At 42.6% G+C, this 18,219-nt stretch overlaps 1 protein-coding gene across 1 annotated transcript; it reads left to right on the top strand.

Annotated features, from left to right (window-relative positions):
- The first annotated feature begins 7,230 nt into the window (after nt 1–7,230).
- On the top strand, nt 7,231–17,151 carry LOC149473069 (structure-specific endonuclease subunit EME2-like). The gene is made up of 5 exons (XM_089683609.1): nt 7,231–7,412; nt 10,783–10,885; nt 12,649–12,764; nt 14,371–14,560; nt 16,921–17,151. The coding sequence occupies exons 1-5, from the start codon at nt 7,231–7,233 to the stop codon at nt 17,149–17,151; spliced, it is 822 nt and encodes a 273-aa protein (XP_089539735.1).
- The last annotated feature ends 1,068 nt before the right edge of the window (nt 17,152–18,219 follow it).

The raw sequence follows: 18,219 nt of genomic DNA, 5'->3' as shown, positions 1-18,219 counted from the left end.
AGGGATTGGCAGAGAGGGGTGGAGGACACTGAATGGAAGCCAGTGGAGGGATTGGCAGAGAGGGGTGGAGGACACTGAATGGAAGCCAGTGGAGGGATTGGCAGAGAGGGGTGGAGGACACTGAATGGAGGCCAGTAGAGGGATTGGCAGAGAGGGGTGGAGGACACTGAATGGAGGCCAGTGGAGGGATTGGCAGAGAGGGGTGGCAGACACTGAACAATTGGTAAGAGCAAATAGGAGCTGTCAGTACTAAAGTCTCTTTTGGAAATTCTAGTTGCTGGACTATTATGCTAACCCAAAGGCTTTCAGTACTTTGAGTCAATAACTCAGATTAGATGAGCCGTTCTGATTTTTCTCTGGGTTCATTAGCTAAATTCTTGCCCTAGGTTGGAAGTAGAGATGAGCGAATCGAACCAGGCGAAGTGGAATTCGTTTCGAATTTCAGGAAAAATTCGATTCGTGCCGAATCCGAATATTAGCCAACTTCGGATGCACGAATCGAATTTTTCCCGATCAGCCGGCAAAAAGTGTCCCTGCAGAGAGCTCCACTATTTCTGACAGTTCTCTGACAGTTCCTTCACATTTACAGCGGTTGAAACATTGTATCTATTTGTTTCCATTTAGGATACAGATGTTTTTATTCGGAAACAGATACAATGTTTCAACCGCTGTAAATGTGAAGGAACTGTCAGAGAACTGTCAGAAATAGCGGAGCTCTCTGCAGATACACTTTTTGCTGTACTGGAATACTTCTTCTTTTCATTCTTCTTTTCATTCTTCTCATTCTTCTTTTCATTCTTCTTTTCATTCTTCTTCTCATTCTTCTTTTCATTCTTCTTCTTTTCATTCTTCTCATTCTTCTTTTCATTCTTCTTTTCATTCTTCTTCTTCTTCTTCTTCTTTTCATTCTTCTTCTTTTCATTCTTCTTCTTCTTCTTTTCATTCTTCTCATTCTTCTTTTCATTCTTCTTTTCATTCTTCTTCTTCTTCTTTTCATTCTTCTTCTTCTTCTTCTTTTCATTCTTCTTCTTCTTCTTTTCATTCTTCTTCTTTTCATTCTTCTTCTTCTTCTTTTCATTCTTCTTCTTCTTCTTCTTTTCATTCTTCTTCTTCTTCTTTTCATTCTTCTTTTCATTCTTCTTCTTCTTCTTTTCATTCTTCTCATTCTTCTTTTCATTCTTCTTTTCATTCTTCTTCTTCTTCTTCTTTTCATTCTTCTTCTTTTCATTCTTCTTCTTCTTCTTCTTCGTTGTGCCCCGTGACTGCCCAAATGAGTGAAGTGTGCGGTGATTCTAAGATCGACGGCACTCATCTGCATGTCATACTGACTGACAGTATTATTTCTCTTCCCCAGCAGACTCCAAGGGCATTTAAATTAAAGGTACAGTGTTCTGCACTAATATAAAGGCTCTCTGAAGCCTAGAAACCCTTTTAATAAGTTAAATTCGCAGCGAATAAATTCGCATTGAATCAAATTTCTCCCGCAAATTCGGCGAATCAGCCGAATTGAATTTTTGAATAATTCGCTCATCTCTAGTTGGAAGCTCTGAATTTATTGATGCCAAAAATAGCCAAACAACAAACATTTTCAGGGGAAGGTCAGTAATGAAGGCATCCAGGCTGTGTCAGTACTGGTTTCCTTTATGTTATTATGTTAAAAAGAGAATAATACATTCTAATAATTCATATTTTATGAGAAAAGGTTTCCATTGTATTCTTTTTATGGCACCACCTTTGTGCACAAACAGCAAGCCACTGCACACAATGTAATTCTCACACACTGTTTTCTGTAATTCCTTTTACCTATATGCAGAATACATTTTTTAAACCTGAATGCCAAATGCTAAGCATGTATATAATGTCATCATGTAATCTGGTAAGTATTCAGTAAACTATAATCAATGTATCATAAAACTAGCATACAGTGTTAAAGTGGAATTTCACACAAAAGAGGGAGTTCTTCTTTTTTGCCGCCAACTCACCCCCCAACATGTTTGGTCATACGTTGTTACGTTACGGTCATACTGGGGGGGGGGGGGTCGAGCGGGTATCTAGTTTTGACAGGTATCTGCTCCCACTTCCACTTGGATCGCTTAGGCAATCCGAGTGAAACTTCACCCAGGCGATCCAAGAGAAACTTCACCCCCACCCCCCTCTTAACCCGCAACATTTTGGGACACATCACAAGTCCCAGAAAGCTGCAAGACCATTCACAAAGTGCAGCTCAACTTGTGCATGCGCAGTAGGTAGCTGGCTGTGAAGCTGTTAGGGCTCACTGCGCACTTCAATTAATAAACATGCTTGCACCGGGCTGCCAAAGACCAGTGAGTAACCAGCCCAGGTGAGGGCGGCACTTGATCCATGGATATCTAAATATCCTTATAATGAAAGTCAGTAGCTACGGTATTTGTAGCTGCTGACTTTTAATTTTTTTGGGGGACTTTGAAAATCCTCTGACTTGATATCAGCCTGCACAGGGGGCACTAAGACTGAGAGAGGTATTCTGAGCTTATCATGGCTAACACTGGGAGCAGCCTCCAAGGGTGGGAATCAGAGGGATGAGATCATCAGTATTGGGCAGGGTGGATAAAAATCAATGCTTTTTTTAAAAAATCTGATTTTTTTATTTAAATCGGATTTTTTTTTAATAAAATTTTTTTTGAGGAAAATATATTACCATCCAAAGGTTATTCCATCATGAAATAAAGATTAGTTTTTTAATTATGTAGAATAAGGCTGTATATGTTTAATTTTTTGGGTAAATAAATTCCATGAATCCATTCACAATGTCTTGCTCTTCCAGAGGTTTTTGTAAGATTATTGGGCAGTTTCTCTGCCTACAAGATATTATCACAGATGCTTGGTTTATTTTTGCAGTTCTCAAAACTGAATTTGACTCAGCGGAGATCACATGCCTCTTCTTCACAGCAAAAATGTTTTAACATGAACAGAGTTAAGAAAAAGACCTTCATCCTAACTTCTACAAACCTATGAATACAGAATCAACCCCTTCACTGCTAAGTTTCAAGAAGTTCAGTGAATAGAATAGAAACAATATTTTTCTGATTGTTTGGAGTGGAATAGATCTGCACAAGAAAAAAGTGAAACTAAGTGTGAGGAGGAAGGGGCTGACAGTCTAAGTTTCTTAAAATATATATATTTTGTTTAGCCAAATTAGTAAATAAACATGGATGTTTGTTTAAGCAAATAACATATGCTGGAATGTTATTGTTTCAGTTGAATAAATCTATTTAAATTGTTATTATTAAGGTAATGATTATTTTTCTCCTTCCTAAGTACAACAGAAAAGTTGTCCAAATATGAATGATTAACCTATTAAACTGGGGATAAAAAAACTAATATGAAAAGTTGTTATTCTAAAAATCTTCATCTACTTGCATATTAAAGTTATACCAGCAAGAATTAGTCTTTATGTAGAAAACTCTGATTTAAATCAAGCCTTACTGACTAGTGATTTAAATCGTAATTTAAATCAGTTTGATTTAAATCAAATCCACCCTGGTATTGGGGGATTAAGTAAGAAAATTGTTACTCTACCGGGACCAAAGAAGAGAATTTTTACCAAAACAACAGCAAAATTATACAACAAGAACACAAACAGTAACACTAGCACTGTAATAATAATATGTTATGAGGCAAAAAGAAGTATGTGTGTGTGTGTGTGTGTGTGTGTGTGGGGGGGGGGGGGGATAAGGAGTGCACATAAGACCTACTACAAATATTTACTCAGAATGGTGATATAATGCCAGCTATTGAGAGCTGCTATCTTGGGGTGTCCTCTCTTCCTCTTAGATTTGGTTCACACCTGCAGATGCAACCAAATGCAGGTGCATTTCCATGTGTGGCATGAATGGCAGCCTGTTCATTTCCATGGACTGCTCTACACACGAGAAACACAGAAATTAAGTTCCGAACTCTTTTCATTCAGCTAACACAAAAATATTTCTGGATTTTCCAATCGCTGTTTTTATATTCCAGGATGGTCTGGATCTATGTAAAGGGAAAGAAGAGCAAATGCTGATTCTGGTGGAGCCTAGAGAATTTCTCAAGAGTGTCTTCTATTACATTCAGGTAAAATTTGGAAAGGTGAAGAACATGCAGATTTATATATATTCTGTATCTGCCACCCCTCTCTGCCAATCCCTCCACTGGCTTCCCATTGCCCAACGGATAAAATTCAAAACATTAACAATAACATATAAAGCCATTTATAACTCTGCCCCAAATTACATCACCAATCTTGTCTCCAAATATCATCCAAACCGTACTCTCCGCTCCTTGCACGACCTTCTACTCTCTAGCTCCCTTGTCTCCTCCTCCCATGCTCATCTCCAGGACTTCTCCAGAGCTTCCCCCATGCTCTGGAACTCTCTACCCCAATTTATCAGAATATCGCCTACTCTGCTCACTTTTAGGTGATCTCTGAAAACCTATCTCTTCAGGAAAGCCTATCCTGCCCTCAGCTAATAATGGAATCTTCTACTCCTCCTACCAGTCCATCCCCCACAGTTACTAACTTTTGAACCACTAGCCCCTCCCTCTTAGATTGTAAGCTCCAAGGAGCAAGGCCCTCCTATCCCTCTTGTATTGTTGCTGTATTGTCTCCCGTTATATTGTAAAACGCTGAGCAAACTGTTGGCGCTATATAAATCCTGTATAATAATATACTAATAATAATATAGGGACCCATGGGGCATATAGCTCAATATCCATGTGCCATATGTACAATAATTGCATTTGCTGAGGTCAATTATAATAGATGTAAAAAAAGGTTTACAGTATGTGTCCTAGATTTTTTATTTTTTTGTGCTTAAAGTGTTACTAAACCCACAACAGTAAAATCAGTCTGTATATGCAGTAAATCATGCTTGTTATACTCACTGTGGAACCTAAGGGGTTAATCCTCTGCACTGTGTAAAAATTATGTTTGATCCAGACTTCTCTGATCCTCCCCTTCTACTGCTGTCCCCAATCCATCTGCTGATAGAACAGAGCCTTGGAGACAAGCTGCACATGCACAGTTTGGTGTGTATTGCTAGAGACCTTTTTTTATTTTCTTGGGAGAGTGCATATATCCAGCACAGGGTCAATAAGCACTGTCCAGACAGAGGTTTAGGGGTCATGCAGCCTCATAAGTCAGTCGGGAGAATGAAAACTCCTCCTACCATCTTTATCCAGTACTCTGCTGGACATTGATAGAAGTCTCAGGACTGCTCTACCCGCTGATAAAAGAAAAGGTACTTAGCAGTTTATATTTACTAAAATAATTATATTTCTATGTTCTATGTACTGTGGGAGGCCAGATATAGTTAATGCAGGGTCCAGGGTTTAGTAACACTTTAAAGTGGAGTTCTACTCACTTGTCAAAAAATAACTCATTAGCTACAAAAACTGCTGACTTTTAAAAAACAGCCATTTACCTGTCCCTCGGTCCTGTGGTGTGTCTCCCGCAGCCCGTTTCACCGGCCGTCCTGGATTCCAGGAGGCCAGCAGGCCGTCATGTATTCCAGGAGGCCGGCATCTTCAGTGTGGGCACCCAGCTGTGATAGCTTGCGGCTTCACAGCCGGGTACCCACTGCACATGCGCGAGTAGTGCTGCACTTCCTGAATGGTCCTGTAGTCTTCTGGGACCTGTCACGTGTCCCAAAAGACTACAGAGAGGGAGGGAGGACAACTTCTGTTTCCAATCGCCTAGGCAATCAGACCGGAAATGGGAGCAGGTACCTGTCAAATTTGGGCACCCAAAGGTGCCAGTCCTTAATGGGGAGCGGGGGAGCAGTCCTTAAAGCGGAACTTCACCTTTTGGGAGGAGCTCCGCCTTAAGGCTCAGTTTACATCTGTGCGTTTAACTGCGTTTTTATCAAGTTCCTGTGAGTTATGTGTGGATCAGTTTATTAATTTCAGTGGGCTTCCCTACATGTAGGAATCATGGTAAAGAAGCCCCTGACCCCTGTTAAAAATTATGCCGCATCAAAACGTACCCTGCATTTCAGTATGTGTGAAAACAGACGCATGGGAGTGCCATTAGGAGTTGATAAATACTACTACTACTAATAATAATAATTAATTAATTCAGAAATATTGGCACTGCCACGTGTCTGCCAAAGGACAGCCCTTTTGTTACCATTTAGTAACTTATATAAAGAGAAGTACAGACTCCTGTAGTGTTGGCTCTGAAGAAGAGGTTGTGTCCTCGAAACGCGTTAGCCAGTTGGTCATCCAGGGTTCCATCGTATGGACTCAGATGTTGTTTGGATCATACACCTTGTTCAGTTTGACATACCTGTGTTATTATGTCCATTGTGAGTATGATACCTATTTTTGTTTCTTTAATACATTATTTTAAACGATAATGCACTAGGTCGGTGCGCCCTTTTTCTGTTTCTCCATTTGTATCCAGTGTATTCGGACCACCCCGGTCTGTTGAGGGCAGCAAGCAGTGCATATTCCAGAAAATTCCAGAACATTCTTATTAGGTCTACTGAGTCCTTTCCTAGCGCAGGAGTAAAGTGTTTGTTGTACAGGATGTTTTGCGTCAGGAAAGCGCACAATTTTGTTCACAACCAACAGTAGTGTGAATCTTACCTTAGAGAGACTTGAAGTAGTAAAATGTTGCTAAATGTCTATGTATATTTCAGTTGTTTTCATTTTGGGAGATTATACGTGGAAGTAGTTTAATTACAAAGGAATATGTAAGAAAAGGCATGTACTGTAGATGGATATAGAAAAGATATGAAGTATACAGATAGAACAAAGGGGAAAACAAGGGAGTGATGCGAACTGAACCCACATTTTCTTCCACTCAGGCTTTAGATCACCTGAGCAGCCATTTTTTTTAATAACAACAAAAAGGTACTTTTTTTACTCAAAAGAATGTCATGGTAAAATGTTCCCATATTGATTCATGTGCTTTCTAATTTGTAATGATAGATCCGCTTTCATTGGTATTAAAAGCATGGCATGATCGGGGTGGAGGTTGTGTTTAATCCTTTCACTGGAAAAAACAAGCAAAGGCCTGCATCTGGCCCCCGGGACACAGTTTGGAGACCACTGCCTTAGTCTATAAGCTAATAGCCACTACGCTGATCATGAACTTATGGCAGAGTGGTACCTGAGACTCTCCTAATTCATGAAGGGCCACAATCAGCAGCTGCCGATCATAACCAGTGAAAACATTGCCAAAGTGGTCTGGGTATGTGAGGTGAAAAAATGGACATCGGGCCCAGCAGTGAAAAAGTTAATAACAGCCTTGTAAGATCTAAAGTAGCTGATCCCTCTCCATTCCTGGCTCCTGAAAACGCCATGACTCCGACCTCTGTGTTTGGAATAGATAGGAAGTGTTCTGGAAAGAAGATCAAGTTGGCTGTTTTGGGGCTACATGATTATAGAAGGTAAGTTGGATTACAGACTGCAACTTTCATTAACCACTTGCCTACCGGGCACTTATACCCCCTTCCTTACCAGGCCAATTTTCAGCTTTCAGCGCTGCCGCACTTTGATTGACAATTGCGCGGTCATGCAACATTGTACCCATATGAAATTTTGATCATTTTTTTCTCACAAATAGAGCTTTCTTTTGGTGGTATTTAATCGCCACTGGGCGCTTTACTTTTTGCGCTATAAATTAAAAAAAGTGCAAAAAATTTGAAAAAAAAAAAAAAGTTTATTTGTTTCTTTTATAAAATTTTTCAAACAGGTATTTTTTCTCCTTCACTGATTTGCGTTGATGAGGCGGCACTGATGGGCACTGATAGGCGGCACTGATGGGCACTGATAGGCAGCACTAAAGGGCACTGATAGGCAGTACTAATGAGGTGGCATGGATAGGCGGCACTGATAGACAGCACTAATTAGGGGTCACGGATAGGCGGCACTGATATGCAGCACTGATAGGCGGCACTGATAGGTGACACTGATGATGGGTACTGATAGACGGCACTGACTGGCATCACTTCTGGGCACTGACTGGCGGCACTGACTGGCACAACTCCTGGGCACTGACTGGTGGCACTGACTGGCAGCACTGGTGGGTGGCACTGGTGGGTGGCACTGGTGGACAGCACTGGTGGGTGGGCACATGTGGGTGGCACTGGTGGGCACAGGTGGGTGGCACTGGTGGGCACAGGTGGGTGGGCACAGGTGGGTGGCACTTCTGGGCACATGTAGGTGGCACTTCTGGGCACAGGTAGGTGGCACTGCAGAGTGGCACAGGTGGGGGCACTGCTGGGCACAGGTGGGGGCACTGCTGGGCACAGGTGGGGGCACTGCTGGGAATGGGTGGGCGGGGCTAGTGGGCGCACTGCTGACCGGAAATGCGGGGGTCACTGCTGGGCACCGATCATCAGGGCACTGATCATCAGTGCCCTGATGATCGGTGCCGATCCCCGCTGTGACAACTGCCGGTTCTCGGCAGTACTTTCCTCACGATCTGACAGCGTGAGGAAAGTGCAGCCGAGAACCGGCACTTGCATTTTCCTGTGATCAGCGTGTCATTGGACACCGCTGATCACGTGGTAAAAGGCCGGTGGGCTCGGCCTTTCACCACATCTCCTGATCAGCTGTGTCCATAGGACACAGCGATCACGGAGATCGCCGGGTGCGCGCCCCCTGGGGCGCGCAGGAGAGCGCGTTCTGGGAGGACGTCATATGACGTCCACTCAGAACTGGCCGGCCGCGGTGCAGCCGTCATTCGGCTATGCGCGGTCGGCTAGTGGTTAAAGAGGACCTTTCACTTTTGAAATAATACCATTAGTCTGATTCAAGTTAAACATTTTTATTTACATTTTTTTGTCCAAAAAACTTTCTGTTCAAAGCTACAGTGTTCAATAGTCAGTCTGATTTTAAGATGCAAGTCTGGTTTACAGATTGAAATTTAAAGCAGAACTCCATGTAAAATTTTACTTTCCCATGCAGTGGGGCTGTGCGCTGCATGGGAAAACTGCTCGTTTTGTCCAGGGGTTTAGTGGAAAAGCTATATATATCCCGTCCTCCGATCCTCCGGAAAACCACGCTCCCCCAAGTCCAGCGGTGGACTGTTCCTGCCATCCTCAGGCTCTGAGACGGTCTGTTGGCATGATGACGTCAGGAACAGTCCATTGACAAGACCGCTAGTATGCGGGGGGGGGGGAAGCGGCAAGGACCAGTGTTGCGCTCTGAGGATCATCTGATTCGGTAAGTATATTTTCACTCTTATGACCCCTAGACAAAAACGAGCAGATGGCCCGTGCAGTATGGGCACAGCACCACTGAATGGTTCAAAAAACATTTTGCCCCGATTTCTGCTTAAAGGTTAAGTGTTGAAGGTGAGGTTGCACACACATTAATAAAATCAAAAATGTGCATTTATTAAAAGAGAAGTATGGGCTATACAAAGAGAAAATCTTCTACTCACCTAGGTTGATGCAGCATCAATCTGATGCTGCATCTGTCCCCCACCGGCTATCCACTGAGAATTAAGTGATCAGACACTGCTGATCGCTCAGTTCTCCCCTCCACTCTGAGAAGGGAGCAGTGATTGTCAGTGACTGGCTCTCTGCTCTGCCCCTCCAGCACTCACTGGAGTGATAGGCGGGGGTGGGAGTGGCTGGCTCAGGATATCAGTGGATTGCTGAGAAGCTGAGTCAGTTGCCGGTCCAGGATTCTGGGTGGATTCCAACCATGTGGTTAGGATCTTTCGGAGCCTGGACTGGCTCTGTGAGGTCAGAAAATGGATCACAGGAGTGCAGAACAAGCTGCACACCTATGATCCATAGGAGACGATTGGCAATGCTTCTCTTTTAAATATATGCATTCAGTCCTGCAGAGCATTGCAAGTGTAATCAGTGCATAGTGGGTGTAGTTCACAGGCACCTGCATTATTTACCCCAAGTCCTCAGTTTTTTGCTAAAAACCGTGCACTAACAACACCAGACTTCTGGTTCCAAAAGCTAACGTAACAAAGAGGTGGGTTCTCTTTTTATAGTAAGTAAAGTGCAGCACTATAAATAAGTAAATAAATTATAATAATGTCCGTATAAATGAATATTCTTATGGTGACAATCCGTGTGTAGAGTACCCACTATGGCGGTACTTCAGTGCTTGTGCTTTTAAAAGTGGTGTAAGAATACGCACTCACCAGATGCGTAAATAAATTACGCATATAGATCAATGATCGGAGGTCCCCTTTAATGAAGTGGAGTCATTGATTTCCTAGAGCTCACCCCTGAATCAAGATCTACCTTATTACACAGAGGAGGGAGTTCCTGCTACACAGGTTGCTACACCCACTCATCCCTTAAAGGGGACCTCTGGTTTACTGGATCCATATACCACCCAGAAGTGCCTGACATACCACCCATACAGAGGGAGGATATCTCTATACATGGCTTAATCCGCTTCCTTAAAGGGGACCTCTGATGATTGATTTAAATGCGTAATTTCTTTACACATCTGGTGAGTGCGTATTCTTACCCCACTTTTAAAAACACAAGCACTGAAGTACCGCCATAGTGGGCACTCTACACACGGATTGTCACCATAAGAATATTCATTTTATACGGACATTATTATCATTTATTTAATTATTTATAGCGCTGCACTTTACTTACTGTTTTGACTGAAGTTTTATTTGGTTACCTTTAGTGCATAGCTGCTGACGTTGAAAGCACTCACTTTTTTATTTATTTATTTGGGGTTCTCTTTTTATGCTTGAAGACGGAAAACACTGAGATGGTATAAGTGAACTGACTGAGCTTTAATAGTAAATGTTTTTTTGACCACCAGATGTCAAAGACTGTCGCGTAAGATGGAGGGACACTCTCTAGAGCCAAGCCTTTGCTATGATGAACAGCCAGAAAGCCAAGTGACCAGGCGACATATAGATGAGGTTGGTAGCTAATCTACATTTAAATACCAGTCCTCGGTTAAAGACTTCTCCATACATCATCTTCTTTAGTATCATCTTCTAGGATTAGTTTTGGAAACTAAATTTTGAATACAATTTTTTGTTTTAAGCAAGAGCCTAAAATGAATTTTGTTTTGCTACATAGTTCTTTTACTTTGCTGCATTGTGTCCTAAAGGGGGGGGGGGACTATGTGGCCCAGTGAGCTTATGCAATACATTTTTGTCTTAAAGTGGAACTAAAGGCACACGTACTTACCTTAGTTCTAGTTCCAACAATCTGACACCCATAAAGTCCCTGCTCGGCGCTGTTCTCTTCTCCCTGGGTTCTTTTGGACCCTGGTTTTTGTTTGTTTTGATTGGCTGATGTGGGATGACATCACTCCCATACATGTGCAGGAGTGCAGTCATCCGGGCACGCTGGGAGTTTGCCAGTTTGTGCAGTTCAGTGTACATTCTACAGAGGACTGCAAATAGGCAGGAAAGTGTAACATTGCATTTTTTTTCTGCAATAAAAAGACTGCCTGTTCACAAATGTTTCTATTTTACATTTAGTTCCACTTTAAGTTTACATGTTCCAGACACCTCAGGTCCCATGCACACTAGACATTTAGCAACGAAGCATGAGATCCCAGCATCTTGATGCGGGCGGAAGGCAAAGGTTGCACCATCCAGCCTCACTGTCGGCAACTTGTAAAACTCTATGAGAGGCTGAAAGCTGCTGCGGCTGGACAGGCCTGGATGTTGCACTGAGTGTTCCTAATGTTTGTGGCAGTATCAGGGGTGGACTGACAACTCATGGGGCCCCCGGGCAATAGGGGATTATGGGGCCCCTGTGTCCTTGTCCAAACTCAAAAAAGCCTATGAAAAAGGTACCAGGGGCATCTCATGGGGCCCCCTACTGACCCCGGGCCCTCAGGCAGTGCCCGAGTTTCCAAATGGTCAGTCCGCCCCTGGGCAGTATGTGGCCAAGGATGAATGCTGGGAGTGCACACTGCATGTATTCTGGGTATTCGTTCCTGGGAACATACTGCCCTAAATGTTAGTACCACTCTGCGCACCATCCAGTCCCATCCATCCGCAGCAGCTTTCAGCCTCTCATAGATTTTTTCAGACTGTCAGCAGTGGGGCTGGATGGTGAACTTTTCATTTGCACCAAAATGCCAGGATTTCAGGCACGGGGGGCTAAACACCCAGTGAGCAATGAGGCTTTTATGTTGAAGCCATAATATATTTTTCAAACTAGCTTCTGGGGAGAATTTACTAAAGATTTGTCACTTTATTTAACCTTCCTGTGTAATTTACAGTAGAAACTGAGTTATTGTCAAAACTTTTTGCAAACTGACTGCCAAGTGGCAAGATCAGCCCTCTTTCTGATCAGTTTCAGAGCTGTAATAAGAATCTCAGACCTTCTCTGCATCAGTGGCCCCGGCTTAGGTGTTTTTTTTTCTTTTGTTTTTTTTTTTACTTTTTGTAGTCATGAATGTAAAATTATTTTGTAAGAAAAGGAGCGACCTTTGCATCTCTTTACAAGATCCTTTTAGATTGGGGCAGCACCTAAATATGGGCGTAACATGGTGCAAAAAGATGGAGTTGCCCTTTAACTCTGATTTTTCTCTAGTTTATTATCACTGTTAGGCATGCTGTCAAATCTAAATTTTAATGTGAAAGCATTATGTATATTCTAATAAAGTTTTCTCTGTGATGTCACCTTCTTTGATAACTGTTATCCTCCTCTGTGGAGGTAGGCACTTATCTTTCTACAGCTGTACCATGAGACCGAAGTCTTATTCTTGGATACATGGAGAGAACTGGGGCAACATGTGTGTGCTGTGACCAAGAGTATAGCTCAGCGCCCGTTCCGGTGAGTTCACAAAAAAGTGACTGGACAATGTAAATTCCTTGTGAGTGAAAGGTTATACAAGTGACATGAGCAGCCTTATAATCATTGCCCTGCTTTAATGGATTATTTAGATTTCTGTTTTTCAGCAAATCAGCATTTTCAGGTGGTATAAAGGAAAAAGAATTTACATTTAAAATGAATTGTCTATTTTGAATCCACTGAATGCCTACTAAATTATTTCCGTTTTAGGTGTACGCCAATAACCAAACTGCAACATCTTGAAATAACATACACTTAGAGCAGAGCTAAACCCTCTTGCCCTTTACAGCCAAGGAAGCTATTTTCTTAGCCTCTGTTTAATCATTTGACCTCTCGAAGGTTTTACCCCCTTCATGACCAGGGAATTTTTTTTATATTCACCACTGTGCTACTTTAACTGGCAATTGCTCAGTCATACAACACTGTACCCAAGTGAAATTTGAGTCTTCTTTTGGTGTTATTTTTTATTATATAAACAAAAAAAAACCCAAAAAAGTTTGGGGAAATAAAACACAATATTTTCTACTTTCTGTTATAAAAAATAAAGAAATGTAAAAAATCTAATTTCTTCATAAATTTAGGCCAAAATGCTGCTACATGTCTTTGGTAAAGGAAAAATCCCACTAAGTGTATAATAATTGGTTTGTTTGAAAGTTATAGCATCTAAAAACTATGGTGTATATATACTGGAATTTACGCAGCTTTAACGCTGTGCTGGTGATCAGTGACTTACAGTTGGACTGTGATAGTGTGGTGGGCAATCTAGTGCTAACAGACCGTCACTGGGAGGTAAATTAAATGACACTGACATCACTAATACAGTGATCAGATATAATACTTTACACTGTCCCTGTACTAATTACACTGGCTTGGAAAGGGTTCACATCAAGGGGCAGTCAAGGGGTTAACTGTGTGCCTAACAAGTGTTGTATGTGTAATATGTGCTGCTTTTACTAAGGCCCCTTTCAGACGGGGTGGACCAGTCAGCGGATCAACTGTCTTCTATGAGCGGTCGAATGGAAAACAACCGCCTGTGTGTTTCCATCCAACGGCCATCCCATCCGATCCGGTGGACAGAAGGGGAATGGATCCCCATCCATCTCTTTTCGACGGATCAAATCGGATTGGATGTCGTTGGGTGTAAACAGACACATGTCCATTTACACCCGCCGCTCCATAGAGGAGAATAGAGGTTTCAATGGGTCCACCTGAAAAACGGGCAGATGGACCCGATCAGAACGTCTATGTGAAAGGGGCCCAAGAGATCTGGCTGTTTTTTTTCCCTGCTTTTCAGGGAGAAGAAACAGACAGATCGCTGTTCTGTGTACAGAGTCCTGTGTGTTTGTAAACACAGGGCTGTGTGCTGTGAATGGATACAGCCAATCAGCAGGTGTCAGCCATAAATCATTGGATGAAACCTGCTGACAAAATTGCACAGTGTCCAGTCTCAGTGGGGGTCAGCAGTGGGCACACGCATGCATGCCCCAAATTTTTCTTTTCTTTGCAGCAAACATTGAGGTCAGATGACCTATAAGTGATGGTGCAGCAAGGTGGACCGTGGTAAACAACGTTCTCTCTCTGTCTGCAGGTTGCACTGGGAGGCTCAGAGCTACTCCTTCTGCACCTCAGCAGGCACCTGGCGAGGGTGGGGACCCAAAGGATCGCTCACTGGCTTACCATTGGCCTGGAAGAGACAGATTCAGCAGTTTAATAGAGTCAGTCCAGCAATGGCTGCAACTATAACAGAGGCCTATCCTTCTCCACAACTCCTTATGCAGGTCAGTGTCTTTGTGTAATGTGTTTTCTGCCCAGGATCCACATGCAATGGGGGAGATTTACTAAAGCTGGTGCAGCTGTGCATAGTAACCAATCAGCTTCAATCTTCAGCTTGTTCAGTTATCCTTTGACAATAAAACCTAGAAGCTGATTGGCTACCATGCACAACTGCACCAGATTCTGTGTGCACCAGTTTTAGCAAATCTCCCCCACTATTTTTCACACTAAAGGGAAAGCTTGAGCATCTGCAGATATTAGACAGAGGAGTGTATAGCCATAGGGATCATTGGTCACTCCTATCAAAACAATGGACCATCTTCTAAGGCAGGGTCTCCAAACTTTCCAAACAAAGGGCCAGTTTAACCTCTTGACACATGCAAATGTGCGGCCTCCCGGTGTCTGGGCCTAGACGCTGAGCGGCCGCACATTTGCGTTCTATTAAAAAAACATATGTGCTGAGAGCACACGCCTGCGCACTCCCAGCACACATGTCCAGTACTCATGGAAAGGTCCCAATCTCCTCTTTCGATCGCGACCTTTCCCGATCATGTGACAGTGTGTCACGGAGGTCACATGACGCTAAACCCTGCCCCGCCTCCCGACTTCTGAAACCCTTAAAGGGCCAGGAGGCGCCGGTGCCAAGGGGTAATGTCCTTTAGACTTTCTGGGGGCTGGATTAGGAGTAAAAAAAGTCCCTGATGTTAGTGGGGAAAAGTCATTGACGCCATCTTTGGTGTCATTGGGAGGAAATTTGCCTCATCATTGGTATCAGTGAGATAAATTCTGTCCCATCTTTGGTGTCATTGGGAGGAATTGTGCCTCATCGTTGGTGTCATTGAGATGAATTGTACCCCATCATTAATGTCATATGGCCCTATTGTTAGTGTCATTGGGAGAAATTGTGTCCCATCCTTGGTGTCATTGGCAGGAATAGTGCCCCATCATTGGTGTCAGTGAGGGTAATTATGCCCCATTGTTGGTATCATTGGATGAAATAGTTCCCCAAGGGCCAGATAAAAGCAAGTAAAGGGCCGCATCTGGTCCCCGGGCCACAGTTTGGAGACCACTGTTCTAAGGCATGCCGTAGAAAAGCACATATCTGAAATTGACTGGAAGTAAGACATTTACTTAGTTACATCAAGCTGATGTACAGTATATATAAAAATAGACCTTGTTTTTTAATTGCTTGTATAAGATGGTTTTGAAATTTTACAATCTTTCCCAAAGCCCCTCTCATCTACTATTCCCCACTGACAGGTAAGCTCAGTGGCCAATAGGGAGGCACAGGAGCCAGGAGAGGGGGAGGGGGTGTCAACCCTCACCATTACTCTTTTAAGGCAATATTTGCATATTCGAGCACCCCAGAATATGGGGATCTCTGGTGGATCTGGAAAATATTAAAAGGAAAGTGCTTCAAGTATTTCTTAGACTTTACCATACTAGTCTGGAAGGTATTAAAAGGTAAGTGCTTCAAGTATTTCTTAGACTTTACCATATTAGTCTGGAAGGTATTAAAAGGTAAGTGCTTCAAGTATTTCTTAGACTTTACCATACTAGTCTGGAAGGTATTAAAAGGTAAGTGCTTCAAGTATTTCTTAGACTTTACCATATTAGTCTGGAAGGTATTAAAAGGTACTGTAAGTGCTTCAAGTATTTCTTAGACTTTACCTTATTAGTCTGGAAGGTATTAAAAGGTAAGTGCTTCAAGTATTTCTTAGACTTTACCATATTAGTCTGGAAGGTATTAAAAGGTAAGTGCTTCAAGTATTTCTTAGACTTTACCATATTAGTCTGGAAGGTATTAAAAGGTAAGTGCTTCAAGTATTTCTTAGACTTTACCTTACTAGTTTAATAGAAACATACATTGATGCTGTTCTGTAATCATTATTACATCATATTAATGTATTTTTTTCAGTGTCAGCAGTGTAAGCACCATGTTTGGCTTGGTATCAGCCTGCATTCCCCTGTACAGCAGAGCTCAGAAAGGAGGAAGCACAATCAGCCAGGTGTTGCTGCAGTGCAAAAGGAGCATGCTGATAAAAGAGCAGTGATGAAGGGATGAGCGCAGTGTGCTGCTTCTCCTTTCATTGCCCTGACACAGGGTGGGGTGGAAAATAGATCTGTAAGTAAAAATGAATCCACAGCAGAGACAAATCAAGTCCCCTCCCCTTCCAGGCAGGGATGTGCTGTGAGGCAGAGCTGTGTAAATGGTAAGACCGGATGGACGGAAACACAAATCCTTTAGCAGGTAAATAAGCTCACATGTACGCATTTCATCTGTTCCGTATTAATTCTAGTAGTCGGTGTATAAAGCTGATGTTATTCAAAGAAAGTAAATTCTGTATCTTTTCTCTCTATCCAGGCATACGTGGCATGTAATACTGATAAAGAGAGACTATCTCTCCTCAGTAACCTGAGGGTACCACGTGCTGGAGGTGCCACAGACGATATGGAGTATCCAGATGAAGATGTCACACAGTCTAATGACCAAGACCAGACAAGAGAGAGGCGCATTGGTCCTGATTTGTCACGACGCATCTGGCTGTTCATGACCTCAACCAATCCAGAACTGGTATTGGACTTAAATTCCTAGTACATAATCACTGGTGCTTTTGTACTGTTATTTGGCAGTAAAGTATTTATAATAAAAATATGTTTCCAATCATTGCAGTAAGGAAAATGTGCCTGTGTGTTTTAATGACTGGCTCATTCGCACCCTATGGAAAGATCTATAGTCACTTTAGATCAGTGGTTGTCAACGTATGAGATAAAGGGGGCATCAAATGTGGCCCCTGACATCACCAAAGGACCGCACATACTGTTCAATATATATAATGCTTGAGTGGACTGTCGGAGACTTCAGACTTTAATAGATGAAAATGAGGGCTAGAGAGTGTAGACGTGCCACATTTTGGGCTGGGGGTGTGCTTTTGAAGACAATAGAAAACAGGGAACACGTTACATGAAACTAGTAAACATCAATTCTATTGCCCCAATCGATGTTTCCACTATAGACCACTAAGGTCTGAGGGCCACACATCATATATGAAAGGGCCACATGCCTACAGTCAATAAAGTGGTACTTTAGCTAAAATAATAAAAATGGGCAAACAGGCAGGAAGTTTAATGCAGAAAAGACATGCTTTGTCTCTTCTGCACTGAAGTTACTTACCTGCTGATGATTTTTAGGTGACAGGTTCTCAGTCTAAAAGATGTCTCCTCTGTACTTCACTGAGTGTACTGCAATGCAAATCGCACTGCAATACATTCCTTCCCGACTCTGCTAGCCAACGAAAGTGACAAGTGACCTGGAAAAGATGTCATACACATAGTTTTCTGGGTCACAGCAAGAAGGGGAGGAGAGTGGACGTGTGTCCACTCTCCTCCCTCCCCTCCACCACATAAAATACCCCTCAAAATAATTATGAGGCCAGTCCCATATACACTATATTGTCAAAAGTATTGTTCGGCCTGCCTTTACACGCACATGAACTTTAATGGCATCCCAGTCTTAGTCCATAGGGTTCAATATTTAGTTGGCCCCGACCTTTACAGCTTCAACTCTTCTGCTGTCCACGAGATTTAGGAGGGTGTCTATGGGAATGTTTGACCATTCTTCCAGAAGCACATTTGTGAGATCAGGCACTGATGTCGAACGAGA

Source organism: Staurois parvus, unplaced genomic scaffold, assembly GCF_062004578.1.
Source record: "Staurois parvus isolate SC_StPar_1 unplaced genomic scaffold, SC_StPar_1.0 ptg000018l, whole genome shotgun sequence".
NCBI lineage: Eukaryota > Metazoa > Chordata > Amphibia > Anura > Ranidae > Staurois > Staurois parvus.
The sequence above is the reverse complement of the archived record's forward strand: the minus strand, read 5'-3'. Positions and strand labels throughout refer to the sequence as shown.

Coding starts and splice junctions, on each gene's coding strand:
- LOC149473069 (XM_089683609.1), top strand. CDS start 7,231: ATGGACATCGGGCCCAGCAGTGAAAAAGTTAATAACAGCCTTGTAAGA. Junction 7,413..10,782: donor GGGCTACATGATTATAGAAG/GTAAGTTGGATT, acceptor TTTGACCACCAG/ATGTCAAAGACTGTCGCGTA. Junction 12,765..14,370: donor ATAGCTCAGCGCCCGTTCCG/GTGAGTTCACAA, acceptor CTCTGTCTGCAG/GTTGCACTGGGAGGCTCAGA.